This window comes from Leptopilina boulardi, unplaced genomic scaffold, assembly GCF_019393585.1.
Source record: "Leptopilina boulardi isolate dan_hultmark-lab unplaced genomic scaffold, ZJU_Lbou_2.1 LbouV2_318, whole genome shotgun sequence".
NCBI classification, from domain to species: Eukaryota; Metazoa; Arthropoda; class Insecta; order Hymenoptera; family Figitidae; genus Leptopilina; species Leptopilina boulardi.
Window position 1 is genome coordinate 402,867 of NW_026137883.1, and position 17,157 is coordinate 420,023.

General features: G+C 29.6%; 5 protein-coding genes across 5 annotated transcripts; 3 read left to right on the forward strand and 2 right to left on the reverse strand.

The window, feature by feature from the left end:
• Positions 1–625: 625 nt before the first annotated feature.
• LOC127284082 (cell division cycle protein 16 homolog) lies at positions 626–5,322 on the reverse strand. The gene is made up of 11 exons (XM_051309377.1): positions 4,984–5,322; positions 4,706–4,858; positions 4,404–4,565; positions 4,105–4,264; positions 3,734–3,986; positions 3,591–3,670; positions 3,399–3,488; positions 2,179–2,488; positions 1,743–1,905; positions 1,428–1,620; positions 626–1,328 (listed from the first exon to the last, which is right to left on the reverse strand). The coding sequence occupies exons 1-11, from the start codon at positions 5,083–5,085 to the stop codon at positions 1,048–1,050; spliced, it is 1,947 nt and encodes a 648-aa protein (XP_051165334.1). The 5' UTR covers positions 5,086–5,322; the 3' UTR covers positions 626–1,047.
• Positions 5,323–6,638: 1,316 nt separating this feature from the next.
• On the reverse strand, positions 6,639–7,097 carry LOC127284097 (histone H2A). The gene has a single exon (XM_051309394.1). The coding sequence runs from the start codon at positions 7,050–7,052 to the stop codon at positions 6,678–6,680; it is 375 nt and encodes a 124-aa protein (XP_051165351.1). The 5' UTR covers positions 7,053–7,097; the 3' UTR covers positions 6,639–6,677.
• Positions 7,098–7,287: 190 nt separating this feature from the next.
• Positions 7,288–7,757, forward strand: LOC127284101 (histone H2B). The gene has a single exon (XM_051309398.1). The coding sequence runs from the start codon at positions 7,344–7,346 to the stop codon at positions 7,713–7,715; it is 372 nt and encodes a 123-aa protein (XP_051165355.1). The 5' UTR covers positions 7,288–7,343; the 3' UTR covers positions 7,716–7,757.
• Positions 7,758–11,522: 3,765 nt separating this feature from the next.
• Positions 11,523–12,271, forward strand: LOC127284091 (histone H3). The gene has a single exon (XM_051309388.1). The coding sequence runs from the start codon at positions 11,551–11,553 to the stop codon at positions 11,959–11,961; it is 411 nt and encodes a 136-aa protein (XP_051165345.1). The 5' UTR covers positions 11,523–11,550; the 3' UTR covers positions 11,962–12,271.
• Positions 12,272–14,426: 2,155 nt separating this feature from the next.
• LOC127284085 (histone H1C-like) lies at positions 14,427–15,173 on the forward strand. The gene has a single exon (XM_051309382.1). It carries the CDS (start codon positions 14,486–14,488, stop codon positions 15,101–15,103), a length of 618 nt encoding a protein of 205 aa, XP_051165339.1. The 5' UTR covers positions 14,427–14,485; the 3' UTR covers positions 15,104–15,173.
• Positions 15,174–17,157: the final 1,984 nt, after the last annotated feature.

Consider the following 17,157-nt stretch of genomic DNA (forward strand, 5'->3'; position numbering starts at 1 on the left):
AGGAAGGAAAACAATTGCTTTTTTGATTATAAAATTGTAAAAAATATTTTTTTTACTTGTATTATTGTTATAATTTGATTAGAAAAAATGTATAATATTTAATTTTTTCTTGTAATTTAATTGCAATAGTTTTAGTGAATATTTACAAATTTACCAAACACGGATTTATTTAAAAAAAAAAACAAAATCGTAAAAGCATCAAAGCGGAAATGAATTTTTATTTCCTTGAAAACCTTCAATCCTTTGTTTCGTAAGAAGTTCTTTTCTTTTGAACTAAAATTTTCTGTCATAAAATCGATAATGAATTTATGAACAAACATAATGGAAACATCGATTAAGATATAAATTTAATAAAATACATATTGTTTATAATTTTTTTTTTCAATTCAATACTTTCCTTAACAATTTCAATTATTTAAAAAAAGTCATTATTTACTTTTATTTTTTAAACAAAAAAAATAAAAAAATTTATTTTAATAAAAAAATGAATATTTTTTTTAAATAAAATATTTCTAAAATAAATTTTAAAAAATAATTATAATCAATGTATTTCAACTGAATGAAAATAAATAATTCTTTTTTTTTTGATAAAACGATGGAGAGGATAAAAAAAGAAAATTTCAAATTTGGTAATAATAACAAACTGTATTTTTTATAATTATAAATTACAGAGATCAATAAATTATCGCAACTCAAACATTATGGTAAGAATTCGAAATTTATATACTTACAACTTTCGCATTCTAAATCAATAAATTTATACATAAATATTTCACCAAAATTTCTATTTTATTGGAGTTAAAAAAAAAAAAATTTCGAAATACCTAATCGTTATAAACTAATTTAATTGTGCTCTTTCATTCTTTATTAAAAATAATAGCACAATGTTATTTGGAAATATATTTCAAAAAAGAAATTTAATTTTCAATTTTTTCTTTAAAAAAAATTTTAAAAAAGGGCAGTAAATTTAAAAAAAAAAATTTAATAATTAAAAAAAAACATGAAATCTTATCAATCAAACTTTTGATTATAGAAAAATAAATTAATTCAGCTATATTCTATATGAGCGGTCGATGAATCCAACATTTCCACTTCTGAGCTCATATCACTCGATGAATAATTTACCAGAGAATCACGGGATCTTTCAATTTTTTCCGTTGAATTTTCTTCGACTTTCGCTGAATCTTCGCCCCATGCGGAAAATAAATTCACTCGCAATTTATCCATATTTTGATCTTGACCCTCAACAGTATTTAATGGATTTTCACTGGACTCGGTAGGAAATTTAGTATCAGGAAATTTATACGGTGGTAGTTCAAGAGGTGCATCTAAAAAATAAATTTTGTTTTTAAAGAAAAAAAAAAAAAAAAAAAATTGGTTACTCTGATGCTTGAAATTAATAATATATAATTAAAAAAGCAAATCACCTAAATAGGGAGGCGATTCGTCAATTAATTGCTCCATTAAATAGCCTAATAAAGTAGTAGTAAATGTATCGTCCCTTCTGAGACCAAGAGCTCTGTGACAAGAATCGACGGCGTCCTGTAAATTTCCCATCATCGATTGAATGAATCCAATTGCTGCATAAGTCGTTGGATTCAATGGATTTAAAACCAAGGCCTGTTAAAAATTATTATATTCTTTAATAAATTATATATTATTTTATTATATATAATTATTTTTATAGATGAATTTTTTTTTTATAAAATAAAAAGAAAAGAAAAATTAAAACTAATTTTTACCTGTTGATGATATTCTAAAGCCTCGTCATATTTTTTCATTTTTCTACAAGTATGTCCCAAATTATTAAGAAGGGCTTCCCATTTGTTTGGTAAAATCACATCTTTCAATCCACTTTGAATTTTTTTCATTGCTTCTTTGAATTGACGTTCTGCCGTCTTGTAACTGCAATTTATTATCATTTATCATCATTAAAAAAAATAAATAAATAAATAATTATAATAATAAGTTATAAATAGCTTATTTCATAATTCATAGAAATTATAATAAAATTTCATTGTTTTAGGCACAAAAATTATTTTTTTTCTTTAGTAAAATTTTAAACCAAAAAAAAAAAAAACTAATTTTTCTTTTAAAATGAAAAAAAAAATTGAAAATAAATGTAAATTAAAATTAAAAAATTTTTTCTTATAAATAATATTATATTGTTTTACTAACTCTCCATTGTGATAAGAAATAACTCCCGTTTCATGGATGACAAATGGATCATTAGGAGCAATAGTTTGTGCCTGTTGGAAGAATTTGTCAGCGAGTTTAAGATTATTTGTCAATCCACACTCAAGTCCAATATACAAAAGGGGTAAATGGCAGCCTTTCATAAGTTGCGATGCTTTAAAATAGGCAGCCATTGCTTGATCGTGCTCGTTTTCAACAGCAAATGAATGTCCATAAGCAAGCCAAGCAGGGCCAAATAACCGATCAAGGGCTGTCGCTTTCGCAAGATATCTTCTAGCCGGATCACTTTTACCTTAAAAAAAGAAAAATAAATAAATTGAATATCTTTTTTCATATTTATATACTCCAGTCCTCGGGCAAAAAAAATTTACCTTTTTAAATAAAATTGAATTATTTATAAATTTAGAATTTTGTCAAAGTTATTTTTTAAATAATTGAATTTTAAAAGAACTTGATAAAAATTATTTGAATTGAAACAATTGATAAAAATTAATTGGAAATTATTAATTTATCGAAGAATTTTAAAAGAGTTACATATTTAAAAGATTTTTTATAAACAATTGAATTTGATTTTTAAAATTTTATAAATATTTTATTTCTATTATCATTTAATTTAAAATTAAAAAAAAAAAATTTTAAATAAAATAAAATAAAAATAAATGGATATGAATTTATCAAGAAATTTTATTTAAATAGGTAATATTTCAAAATTGAACTGAGACAAATTTTCAAGAATTTCAAAAATCTTCGTTTAAAAAAAAAACATAAAGTCGACTCACTGAAAATCATCTGAGAATTGTTGATGACATATTATTAAAAAATATATAGTTTTTATATTATATTTAAACTCGATGAATTTATAATTTCTTTAATCATAATATTATCGAAGAAAATTTTATATTTTTGTGATATTATTAATCAAAAATAAAATGTTCACAACGCGATTTTATAATCTTAAATTTTACACTTTTTTGAAAATGTTATTATTCAAATTTATTTTGGAAAATATTTCGAAAAAAAAGTCGTACAATCCAAGGTCTGATATTTTACAAATTTTATTTCATAAGAATGGTAATTTTTTATTTTTTTACTATTTATTTTACCTAAATTCACGTTTATTTTTTTTTTTTTTTTTGTGAATCTTCAAGAAATAAAAAAGTAAACGTAAATTGAATGAATTGAAATTTGTTTGTTTTTTTTACCTATACTGAAGTAGTAACAACCAACTGCGAACCAAGCGAGTGCCATTTCTGGATAAAAATCCACTAATTTGTGAGCCAAATAAAAAAGAGCTGTAAAATTAATTTTTATATATTTTCATTAATAATTTTTAAAATCAATTGCAAATTGTAATTGAGAAAATATTTTATTTTAATGTAAGTAGAAATACATACCATTCGTTTTTTTTAATTCAACTAAACAGGCAATGTGAACAGGTAAGCAGCCATTGTGATAAGGATCCTTCTTCAGAATACTGTAATAAAATAATTAATAAAAATTTTGAAATAAATTTTAAAAAAAAATTTTATTTACTGACCTTTCCGTGAGAGTAAAACACTGCTGATAATCGCAATTGTAATAAAGTCGTTCAGCTTCTGAAACTTGCATGTCAAGATTATTTCTTAATCGATCAGTGACGAGAACTCCCATAACTCCACAAGAAGTCACCGTATGACTTTCCGTTGGTTCTTGATATTTTTTCAGTTTACTATCATATAATAAACGTAAAAATTCTGCTTCTCCTTCTGTACACTGTTCACTTAGAGGTAACGATTCCAAAAGTTCTTTTTCTAAAACAAAAAGAAATACAAAAATTTTTTAATAGAAAAAAAAAATCCAAAGAAATAGAAAGAATAATATTAAACAAAAGAAAGACTAAAAAAAGTATTAATGAAAAAAAAAAATTACCTTCAGCGGCAGACAACATTTGGTTTTGAACAAGAGCTTCGAAAGCTTGATATGAATAAACATCGCATTGAAGAGCTTGTTTATAACAATCAGTCGCCATTGCTCGATTATCCATTGCTTCATAAACTCTTCCTTTTACGTAAAGAATGGCACTTTGAACCTAAAAAAAAAAAAATTTTTTTTAAAAATATTTTCTCACCAAATGTAGAAATTTTAATAATTATACGATCAAAAAACAATTTAATTATTTTCATTTTGTAATTTTAGAATAAAAAATTTTATTCACTTTGAAAACTCACATTTTTTGGAGTGTCTAAAATATTTGAATGATCTACAAAACTGGCACTTAATTGAGACATATTGTTGCAAATTTCAAATTCATTTATCACTGACAAAGCTTCAGTAAATTCATTTGCTTCCAATAAACTTCGAACTGTCAAATAGTGGCACATGACGTCTTTCTAAAATTATTGAGAGAAAAAAAATTTTAATATTAATTAAAAATTTGTAACATATACTGAAAAGTAAACTTAACCAAAAAGAAATGATTAATTTTTATCATTTAATAAAATTATGATGAAATTTTAGAAAAAATACCAACTTTTTCGAGACCTCGACTTCTAATGAGATGAGCTGCTCGATGATATTGTTTTAATAAAAACATACATTGTGCAAGTATACAGACGTCTTTTGGATTACCGTTACTCAAGGATAAAACCTTGTCAGCCCAAAATAAAGCTGCATTATAAAGATGCTGTGAAAGTAAAGTAAAAAATTTTTTAATGAAAAATTCGTGAAAAACTTTATAATGGAATTATTTTTCAAAAGTGAGGTTAGGAGGATAATTTTTTCAATAATGTAATATATTATAATACTCACCAAATCAATATAAGACTTTACCAGTTTTCTATAACTATTTAAGTCTATATTTTTGTTATCTAATACTTTATCACAGTCGATATCGGCATCCTGGCGCGACATTATCAATATTAAACACAAAAACACTTTCTCTGCTCAATTATAGAAAAATATATTTTTACTCTTGACTATTTTCTAATTTATCATAGAATCTATTTTCTACAGAAATAGATTAAACAGACTGATGTTTGAAATTCTTTAAGTGTCTACTTAATAAATTAATCTCCATTTGAGATTATTTTTATAACAAATTCTGCAAAACTAACTAACCTTCAATTTACAAACGTTACAAACATTCGAAATAAAATATTCTGCACATGCGCCACAGTGTAAAGGTACTTACACACCTCGGTTGCTTGCACAGGCAGCAGTTAGAGTAAGAGAGAGAGAAAATTTGAATTGAATTAATATTTTCTCTCTCTTTTACTCTAAAGGCGCACTCACACCTTTTTGGCTGCCTGCAGGTTACCATGGCAACGCATGAGAGCGAGTGCGACAGAAAATTTAAAAATTTGAATATTCAAATTTTCTGTCTCACTCACACTTGTGCGTTGCCATGGTAACCTGCAGGCAGACAGGCAGCCAAAAAGGTGTGAGTGCGCCATAACTTGCGCCTCCGTCGACCATGCTCCCATTCTTCAAAATATTGAATTTAAGTTGATTTTCAAATTTTTTAATTAATGAAAATAATAATTTACCTTCTAATATAATTTCCAACTCGAATAATATATATTATATAATAAATTATAAATAATCAATTCAATTTTTATGCAATTAATTTGTAATTATATTTTCTATTCATGAAAAATTGTTTAATATTTTTATATTTAAAAAAATGGATAATTTTGATATTATCTTTTTAATAAAAAATTAACAAAAACGCAATATATTAACTTATTTTGAAATGAGTAATTTTTCATTTCAATCTGTTGATTTAAAACTATCAATTAATCTAAATAATTTTGACGTGTTCAGAAACAAATAAGCTGATAAATTCAAATAATAGCTTTCATTTTTCATTTATGAAAGAAGCGACTGCAGCTCAACCTATACATTTCTAATCTTGATATACGTTTCGCCTTTCTATTAAGATTTCACATTCTCAATGCTCATTCATTTCGATATTTTTCGCGTTCCTTATTTCGAGATTTATCGAGTTCAGTGCACCAATTTTTTTTTTAAGAAAGGATTGTGCAAGTCCCTTAATGCTTAATTAAAATTTTTAAAAGTAACTAAAAGAACAAAAGAATTTTTAAATTTCTCAAGATAAAATGTTATATATTTCTAATAATTTTATAAACAATTTTATTTTCAATTTTTTTTTTACTCTTTTTTGAAAAATTGAAAATAAAAAAATGAAGGCATTTCTGGCTACGAGTGTACACTTTTGGTCGTATATGCCTACACTTTTCTGTCCTTTTCTAACACACGTGTTGTCATGGCAACACGTGTGAAAGAAAAAAACAAAAAAGGAAGGAGTTATACATTACGTCAAAAAATTTATCTTTTTTTTCCTAAATAGTGAAAAATTTGTTTTTTCATTAAATTTCAATATACAAAATAATTTTACAATGTAAAGAATTCAATAATCAAACGTAAAAAATATTTGTTGGCCCTGAAAAGGGCCGATTGTTTGAGAGGATGTGGGTAGAAAATTAAGCTTTCTTTTCGGTCTTCTTGGGCAAAAGAACAGCCTGGATGTTGGGAAGAACACCACCCTGAGCGATGGTGACTCCAGATAGAAGTTTGTTCAATTCCTCGTCATTCCTGATGGCAAGTTGGAGATGACGGGGGATGATTCTGGTCTTCTTGTTGTCGCGAGCGGCATTTCCTGCCAATTCCAAAACTTCAGCAGCCAAGTATTCCATTACTGCTGCGAGGTAGACTGGAGCTCCAGCACCAACTCTCTCAGCGTAGTTTCCCTTGCGCAAGAGACGATGGATACGACCAACTGGGAATTGAAGTCCAGCTCGGTTGGAACGAGTCTTTGACTTTCCCTTAACTTTGCCTCCTTTTCCACGTCCAGACATTTTCTCGATTTAGTTTAGAAGCAACGAAACGAACAACTCAATAGTTGGTTGAATAATACAAAATTTTCGTCAAAATCGCCTATTTACGTTCTTCCATTAGGGTCCCCCACCACTATTCCCCCTCCCTCAGTGCAATGAGTGGTGGGTATTCACACTGAGTGCACGCACCAATCACATGCTTGGATGGTTCAGGGGAAGAACGTAAAAGGACGGATTTTCAAATTTTTTCATCATTTCACTCTGTATTCTCGTTGAGTTCAGACGTACTGTTTCTCTCTCTGAAAATCGAAAATGCCTCCTAAAGCAAGTGGCAAAGCTGTGAAAAAAGCCGGCAAGGCTCAAAAAAATATCACGAAGACTGACAAGAAAAAGAAGCGCAAGAGGAAGGAAAGTTATGCCATCTACATCTACAAGGTGTTGAAACAAGTTCATCCCGACACTGGAGTCTCCAGCAAGGCCATGAGCATCATGAACAGCTTCGTCAATGACATCTTTGAACGTATCGCTGCTGAATCTTCCCGTTTGGCCCACTACAACAAGAGGTCCACCATCACCTCCCGGGAAATTCAAACTGCTGTCAGGCTTCTCCTTCCTGGTGAACTCGCCAAGCACGCCGTCTCTGAAGGCACCAAGGCTGTCACCAAGTACACTAGCTCAAAGTAAATCTTGATCTTCTCTCCAGCAAAACAATCGGCCCTTTTCAGGGCCAACAAATTTTTGTACGAAAGGATTAATTTTATCTTTAACAGTTTTAAGCCAATATTAGTTTATTTATTTTTTCCACCATTGTATTTTAAATTTCTCGTGGTAAAAAGCTATTGTTACATCTGGTCATTTTTTCAACTTTATTTTTTTTCTATATTTAATTTTTCCACGTCCCTTATCTTTTTAAAAGAAAAAAACATTTGTTTATTTAAAAAATCATGTTCTTTCTTTTTATTCACCGACTCATAATGTATGTTTTTTTTCTTGTTTTCTTTTTGAGCAAATAATGAAACGTGTACCTAACCTTAAGTGGTCCTTTTCATTTCATTATCGTTTTTTTTACGACAGGTCCGAGAGTCCCTGTCGCCAAGATTTCCTTCTGTTTGTAATAAAATTTGTCTAGGTTCCGAAAATATATATTATACTAAAATTCACAAACATATATAGTATGAATAAATGCATAAAATATTTTAGAAATAATATAAATTTTTAATAACAATTAACTTCAATAATTAATTTCATTATTATTATTAATAAATAATTAAAATATTATTTTTTAACAATTTATATTAAATTTTAATAAAAACTAGTAATTGTCGAAATTTATAATTAATTATTGTTTAAAATTATTAATATAAGTAAAATTAATAATAAAAATTATAAAAAATAAACAATTAAAATTTCATACAATTTACCAATAATTAAATTATATTGATACTTAACAATAAATAATTAAAATTTTAAATAATTACAACTATAATTTTAATGTTAGGTTAGATTATTATTGGGATCTCTTGTGGGGCGTGGCTTAATCATTTAACCTCCACTCAGTGGTACCATTTTTCGACACCACGTTAAAAACCTACGCTGATTGGTGGAAGTTGGACAAAATTAGACAAAACGACCTACTCTCGAGGGTTACAAAAATTTTCACCAGAGAGCGTCTTACAGTACAAGAGATCCCAATACAAATTTGTTAAAATTAACAATAATTATAGAAAATTATAAATAAATTAAATCTAAGAAGTGAATTATTCTTAAAAATCGTCGTATAACCAAAATTCAAAAAAGGTTATGTAAATTAAGTCAAATAATAATTGTTGATAACAAATTATAATAAAAACTATTATTGTTATAACAAAAATTTAATCTAATTGTAAAAAGATGCAAAATATAACAGATCTCCCTTTCTTTGCGATTTTATCCCTACTTTTTGGAAATCTATTTCTTTACAATATGAATAAAATTGATGAAAGTGGAAACTAATTTTCTTCCCTATAAGAATAACATTGTCTCGTCTGTTTGATGTCCCTCCAGGCCTCTGACGTCATATCTTGAACTCGAAATATCTCGACGAACTGACGCAGTTTAATCAGTGTTGCCAGATTGGGCTACAAAGCGCGATTTGGGCTATTTTTTGGGAATGTTTCGCGGCTTAAATTTCAGTTTCGCTACAAGTAGCAATTTGGGCTATTTTTTCTTATAAAATTGCTTTTTTGGGCTACTAGGACATTTTTTTTAACAATACTAGAAAATCGAATAGTAAATCATTAAAAGTATGAAAACTGTCAATTGGCGCCTTGTAGTGGATTTGTTTGAAAATCACTTCGAAAAGTGTTCATCGGTTCCCAGTGCTACGTTTTTCTAAATTTACGTTCCTGTTCATGTTAAAATGTTGTTTCAGTTTTTATTGAAAAATTTTAATACCTGCGATACCTGTATATTAAAGTTATTTAATATATAAAAATAAAAATTTTATTAGCATAATAATAAAAAGAAATAAAAAAAGTAACTTTTAAATTAGTCTTACATCTATTTTTTCATATATATATATATAAAATTGTTATTAAAAAAAAATTATTTACAAATTTTTTATAAATTTGTAAATATTTGAAGCTTCCTGCGGTTTTTGGGCTACGTCAGTGCCGTCTATCCGCGGTTCGGCGCGTTGAAACTCTGGCAACCCTGAGTTTAATATGCATGATCAAGCATGCATTAACGTATATTAACGTATAAAACGTGAAATATTGTTAAAAATTAATTAATTGCAGCTCCCAAAAGAACCTAATACTAATAATAATACCTATTACCTACTTAATACTTTTTTAAACAGATACTTAATCATTAAATATCTGTTTTGTATTAAAAAAAGTTTCATCAATTTCCTAATGTTAATTATTTTGTGGTGAGTAAATACGTTATGAAAAAGTACTTAATTCCCATAAGGATAAGACACAAATACACAATGTTAATTGTTAAAAAACAAAAACGCTTATAACTTTTTTCACAAGAACCTAGAGGTCTGAAAAATTTAGCTACATAATTTTCAAACATTTATCTAATAGTGGACTAAGTTTCATTAAATTACTAACGTTAATTCTATTTCCGCTATAACCTCCTTAAAGGATTTAACTAAAGAGAATCCGGCCAATCATATTCCATTATTAGAGTTGCGTAATAAAAGGTAACTCGGCTCGTAACAATGCTGTCACATGGAGCAGATTTAAAGCGCATGTATACCTCACCAATCTCGAGTATACTTGCGTCGTGTACCATTGGAGTAAAAGAGACAGAAATATCTTTTGTCTCTTTTACTCCAATGGTACACGACAGAAGTATACTCGGGATCGGTGAGGTATACAAGCGCCTTTAGAATAGATTTTAACCAATCAAAATGGAGTCTCTTACAAGAAATATTATCTTGCTGTAAGACTAAATTTTGCTTAGTTAAAATCTACTCAACTAGAATAGATCTCTCCATTGGAATTGGCAGTCTAGTGACATTTACCTACATCGTAAGAAATTTTCGTTTTTACATCTTTTTCTATCGTGTTATGTAATTAAAGAAAGACGAAAAAGAAAAATGGTTTCCGAAGTAGGTAAACTCGAGATGGCGTATTGAAGTTTAACCAATCCCAATTCTCCCAAATAGCCATAATTTTCTTTAACTACCGCACCCTGCTCTAGTGAAAATTAAAAGTTACTAAATTTTCACTGGAACACTGACTAGTAGCTAAGCGCTAGCTAAATTCAAAACTTTCCCCTGTAGACACAAAAAAATCAATGTCTTCAGAAACAATGAAATTTTTACTAATAAAATCAATTATATCAACAAAACTATTTTTTTGTCTTGAAAACATGTTTTAAAAAAAATAATTCCAAAGTTAGAAAATTTGGTGGCCCTGAAAAGGGCCGATTGTGTATAAATGATGATGATGATGTGTATATTTAACCGCCGAAACCATAAAGAGTGCGGCCTTGACGTTTCAAAGCATAGACGACATCCATGGCGGTGACGGTCTTCCTCTTGGCGTGCTCGGTGTAAGTGACGGCGTCACGGATCACGTTCTCAAGGAACACTTTGAGAACACCACGAGTTTCCTCGTAGATCAATCCGGAGATACGTTTCACTCCACCACGACGAGCCAAACGACGGATGGCTGGCTTGGTGATACCTTGGATGTTATCACGCAAAACTTTGCGATGCCGCTTTGCTCCTCCTTTTCCCAAACCTTTACCTCCCTTTCCGCGACCAGTCATTTTTGCAGATAATAAAGTTCGTACGTCAAACTCGAACGAAGAACAAACTGAGAATGCTTTTCCAGGGAAGTGAGCATTATTTTATAACATCGTGTGGCACACATCTCCCACCACAATTTCAATCTACCAATCGTGTTGCTAGTTTCCCCTCCCTTTTGTTACTTATTGAACAACGGAGTCAAAAGTCCATAAATACAGCATTTTCCCCGCCGTACATCATTGTTTTGTTAGTCTCCGAACTTACAGCATCGTCATGGCACGTACCAAGCAAACCGCTCGTAAATCCACCGGTGGTAAGGCACCAAGGAAACAACTCGCCACCAAGGCCGCCAGAAAGAGCGCGCCTGCAACTGGTGGAGTGAAAAAACCCCATCGTTACAGGCCAGGAACCGTCGCTCTCCGTGAGATCCGTCGTTACCAGAAGAGCACTGAGCTCCTCATCCGCAAGCTTCCTTTCCAACGTTTGGTCCGTGAGATCGCTCAAGATTTCAAGACCGACTTGCGTTTCCAGAGCTCTGCTGTGATGGCTCTCCAGGAGGCTAGCGAGGCTTACCTCGTCGGTCTCTTCGAAGACACCAACTTGTGCGCCATTCACGCCAAGAGAGTCACCATCATGCCAAAAGACATCCAATTGGCTCGTCGTATCCGAGGAGAACGTGCTTAAATTTTTTATAACACCTTCCAAACACAATCGGCCCTTTTCAGGGCCAACACATTTTTTTACGTTGAAGTACTCTTGTTCGTTTCAGATATTTTTTTATAGTTTGTCTACTTATTTAGTTTCATTTACTACACGCAACTTTTTAAAATCAGTTGAGGAACTATAGTATCAGGCAGGGTAGTTTATGGTAGTCAAATATATTGGTTTTTTTCAGTATATTTATTTATTTCTTATTTACTTATAATTTTATATTTTCAATTTTTATTAGTATATACTTACTCGTAAGAAACAGAATTTTTTTTTGGTCAGGGAAAAGACAATATTTGTAAAACCTGCTCGCCACCTTATTTTTCTAGTCGACATTAGTAATTTTTATAAATATAAGCAAGAACAAGTTGTAAATTCAGATGTTCATTACATGAACATTTTGCTTCTTCTTTACGATCAGTAAAAAAATTTGCTTCCTCGTGGAGAAAGCATTAACATTGAAATAAACATACAAAAATAATATAATAATATATGTATAAACATTTGAGTACCTATACATTTGAGTTAAATTTAATAAATTAATGGAAGTTAAAAAATCAAAGATTCATATCTTAACCGAAATTTCTAAATATTAATGAAAAATAATATATAATTTATAATTATTTACAATTATATCGATTCGTTTTAATGCAAGGAACACAATTATTTTATATTTAAACTTGAATTTAAATAAATATAAAATTTTTCAGCTAAAATTTGTATTTTCTATTTTTTAACTTTCATTAATTCTTTAAATTTAAATTAAAACTATACTTTATATATACCAATCGATTTGTCGAAATCGTATCTTGTCTGTAAACAACACAGAATTTTTTTTTGGTCAGGGAAAAGACGAAATTTGTAAAACCTGCTCACCATCCTATTTTTCTAGTTGACATTAGTAATCTTTATAAATATAAGCAAGAACAAGATTAAAATCAATATTGTTTACAATTTTCTTTATACATAGCATGTTACAGAAAGTTTTTATATTTATAAGACATCCATTTCTAGAAAAGGAATCTAATAATTACATAACTATTTTAGGTATGATTTTAAAATTAAAAATTTATCATGTTTTCTTTCTGTATTTTGATATTATTATATCCAGAAAAGAGTCGAAATTTTTTAATTTGAAGAAAATCTAAATGATTTAAATTCAATATAGATATCTCTTTTAACAATAGTTTTTTATTTTTATAGTTTTACAATAATTTGTCTTAAAATTTTTAAAAGTTTTAAATACTAAATAAATTTTTTTATTTCTTTGTAAAACAAATTAAATAGAAGTATTTAATTAATTACAAATATTTATTACAATTAATGTTATGTAATAGAAATGATGCTGCTTATTTTATTTCAAGATTACAATTAATTTTAATAACACTTATTTTTAAATGAAATTTAAAGAAACTATAATTTAATTTAGTTCATTATTATTATTATTTATTCATTGCATTTATTATGTTACTGTTAATCTAATAATAAGTTATTATTGCTCCCCATCGTTATTAATAAAAATATTTTTTATTTTTTGTCATAACTAGTTAAACATTTATCAAAACAATTTTATATTCAAATTTAAGATTTTTTTAAAATGGTCTAGAAAACCTGGAAGGCAACGCTGTATTATTTAGACGATATGTTTATATTTGTTATTTAATTAATAAATATTTAAATACAAACTTCAAATAATATAAAATATACTATATTACACTAAAAAAATGCACTTTTAAAATTCATTCTATTCATTAGTATATGTATATGCTAAAAGTAGTAAATATATTGGAGTTATAATCGTCACGCGCGAAAATATTTTTGCAGTTCTTGCGTCTATAGTTAAAATTAAATTTCTAAAAAAAACATGTTTAAAATTTATAAATATACATATAGCAATGCTAACACAATTTTTTAATTTTTTCATTATTGATCAAGACATCCATTCTAAACGTTTGCTTTCCATTTCAAAAGTTAGAACTGATGCTCAACTTTAACAACTCGTAAGACCTTCAGTTTACTGTTAACAAAAAAATAAATTAAATATCCATAACGAGAAATAAATAGAGAATTGATTTAAAAAATTAAATTTTTAATAAAAGAATTTGTTGACTTATTATTTATAATTTTCGAAATTTGATACGCCTGACAGCTGAAAGCAGAGCTTCGAAAAATGCTAAATTTTACCGAAAAATGGTACAAAAATATAATATATTTTTTATAAGTCAAAAAGTACAATAATCGTAAAATTGAAATTAAAAATATTTACAACAATATGTCAAAGCTTTAACACTTAAAAGTTGACAAATATTTTGAATGTCGTTCCCAAGTTATCAAGAATTCGAACGGCAAGCGGCCTAAGAGCTCAGGGGGCTTTCTTCACCGTCCGTGCAATTCAATAGGTCACCGATCGACTGAAAAAATTATTACTACTGTCTCACCAGTTGCGTCGAGAGTATCTTAAGAGTTCTTAAACTTTTTTTCGAATAGTTTCATTATCGAAATGACTGATAAAGTAGAATCACCAGCTGCGCCTGCAGTTGCAACTCCTAAAAAGGCTGCAGCTGCAAAGGCAAAAAAGCCACGCGCTAAAGCCAGTCATCCACCAGCATCCGAGATGGTTAATGCAGCCATCGCATCTTTGAAGGAAAGAGGTGGCTCTTCCCTGCAAGCCATCAAGAAATACATCGCTGCCACCTACAAAGTCGATGTCGAGAAGCAAGCCCCTTTCATCAGAAAGTACCTCAAAGCTGCAGTTGCCAATAAGGCCTTGATCCAAACTAAAGGAAAAGGAGCTGCAGGATCCTTCAAATTGAACGTCACCAAGGCTGAAGGTAAAACTAAGCCCAAGGCTAAGACTCCTGCTGCTAAACCCAAAGCTGCTGCTCCTAAGGCTAAGAAAGCAGCTTCTCCGAAAAAGGCTGTGGCAGCCAAGACCAAGAAAGCTGTTGCCGAAAAGAAGAAGACCCCGAAAGTTGCGGCAAAACCACCAAAGGCAAAATCCACCGCTGCCAAACCTAAAACCACTAAAGCTGCTCCAAAAAAGGCAAAAGCTTCCCCGAAGAAAGCTGCAGCACCAAAAGCAAAAAAGCCCGCGGCAAAAAAGGTTGCCAAGAAGTAAGAAGGTGAAAATGTTATTCTTGTGACATTTTCAAAGGATGATTGTAAACAAACGGCCCTTTTCAGGGCCACCACTCGTTTTTAACGAAGCAATTTCTTTTGATCTGTAAAACAATTCATTCCTATTTAATTATATAACAATAATTAGTTTTATTATTAAGATACTGAAGTTCATAATGCTTCATAGTAAAAACTGTAAATAGAGAAATCAAGGAGATACTCAGCTGCTTCAAACGAAAAATATCTATATTTAATTGACTCTATACTTAATAAGCACCCTATTGGAACAAAAGGACAACTGAGATTATTATTGAAAAAGAGATGTGCCATTACATTTGAATGCACGTGTCTAGACTGTAGAATCCTATATAGAATATAGGATATAGTTTGTAGGATCTAGACTGTAGGATCTTGGATCCTGTATTTGTATCCCACATCTTAAATATTACATATTGGATCCCACATCTTGGATCCCACATTCTGCATCCCACATTCTGGATCCCACATTCTGGATCCCACATTCTGGATCCCACATTCTGGATCCCACATTCTGGATCCCACATTCTGGATCCCACATTCTGGATCCCACATTCTGGATCCCACATTCTGGATCCCACATTCTGGATCCCACATTCTGGATCCCACATTCTGGATCCCACATTCTGGATCCCACATTCTGGATCCCACATTCTGGATCCCACATTCTGGATCCCACATTCTGGATCCCACATTCTGGATTTTTTTTTCTAAATTAAAAATATTACCCAATTGTAAATAATCTTTTAATTTTTTATATTCTGTTAAATTTTATTTATAATTTTCAATTTAAACCAGCAGTCAAAATCTATTTTTTAATTTGTTTTTCTTTTCAAATATTTTAATTGAATAATTATTCCTGTCTTTTAATTCACATAATGAAATAGGAGGATATTAAACAAACACGTTTATATTTATTTAGATATAAATAAAGCATGCTATGTAAGGCTAAGTCCACAATAGATTTCATTGTCGTTTAAGGGTGCAGTCGCATGTGAGCAGAATTACTAAAAGCTGAAAACGCTTTTCTTGAGAGTGTGAAGGATAGCGCTATCTTCTGTCCTTTACACTCTCATGAAAAGCGTTTTCTGCTTTCGGTTTTCTGCTCACATGCGACTGCACCCTAACGCGTCTATATCTTACATTGGCGATGTGATTACTTTTTGCTTGCCTTGACTCGCTTCGTAAATAAACTGATTCGCTTGAAAACGTGGTGACTCGCACCTTAGTGGCTTGATTCCCAGATTAAACAGCTTGATTCACTTCTTAAGCATACTTAAATTTTCTTCACACAGTGATTCCTTTTTAATCTAAATGATTCTAATATATAAAAATGATTCGCATTCAATTTTTCTTATTTCAGAAATAAGAACATGATTACATTAATATGTTAATTATGTAAGGTTATCTAAATGTTGATTTCAAGCATTAAAAACTACTGATTCGAGAGTGAACGGCCCTTCGGAATTCGAAATAATAAAAACTAATTTACTTTTGTACCTGCGGTCATAAAAGGGAAAAACCCTTCACCAGATGTTTTTTTTTGTATTTTGTACCTTTGTAGTTTATACCTGATTTTCTCTTGTATTATTTGTTAGTTGATTTCAGAACGTGTAATAGAGAACATTAAATAAAATTTGTTCTTTTTTTATTTAAAGCCATAACCTTCAACAGGTTATGGGCCCAGTGTACGTAAAAGTGTTATTATAGACAAAGTGTAGAATTGTGATAGGGTGTTTTCGGCATTCACTCAGAGTTAACGCTAGAGTTAGCAGTGGTACTCAAATGTAAATTTTGATTTTCAGTTCGTCTGTTGGTTGTGAACGTTGTTGATTGGCAATTTGGCATAGACGATTCATTTTGATTGGCGCAGGGTTTGCAATTGTAACAACATGTGAAACGGGCCTTTTATTCAAGTAATGTGACTTGTGAAAGTACTTAATTTATAAAACTTTAATAAACAATGGATAATTCACACAACAAAAGGATCATTCAAGCATTCAATGGAGACCGATACAG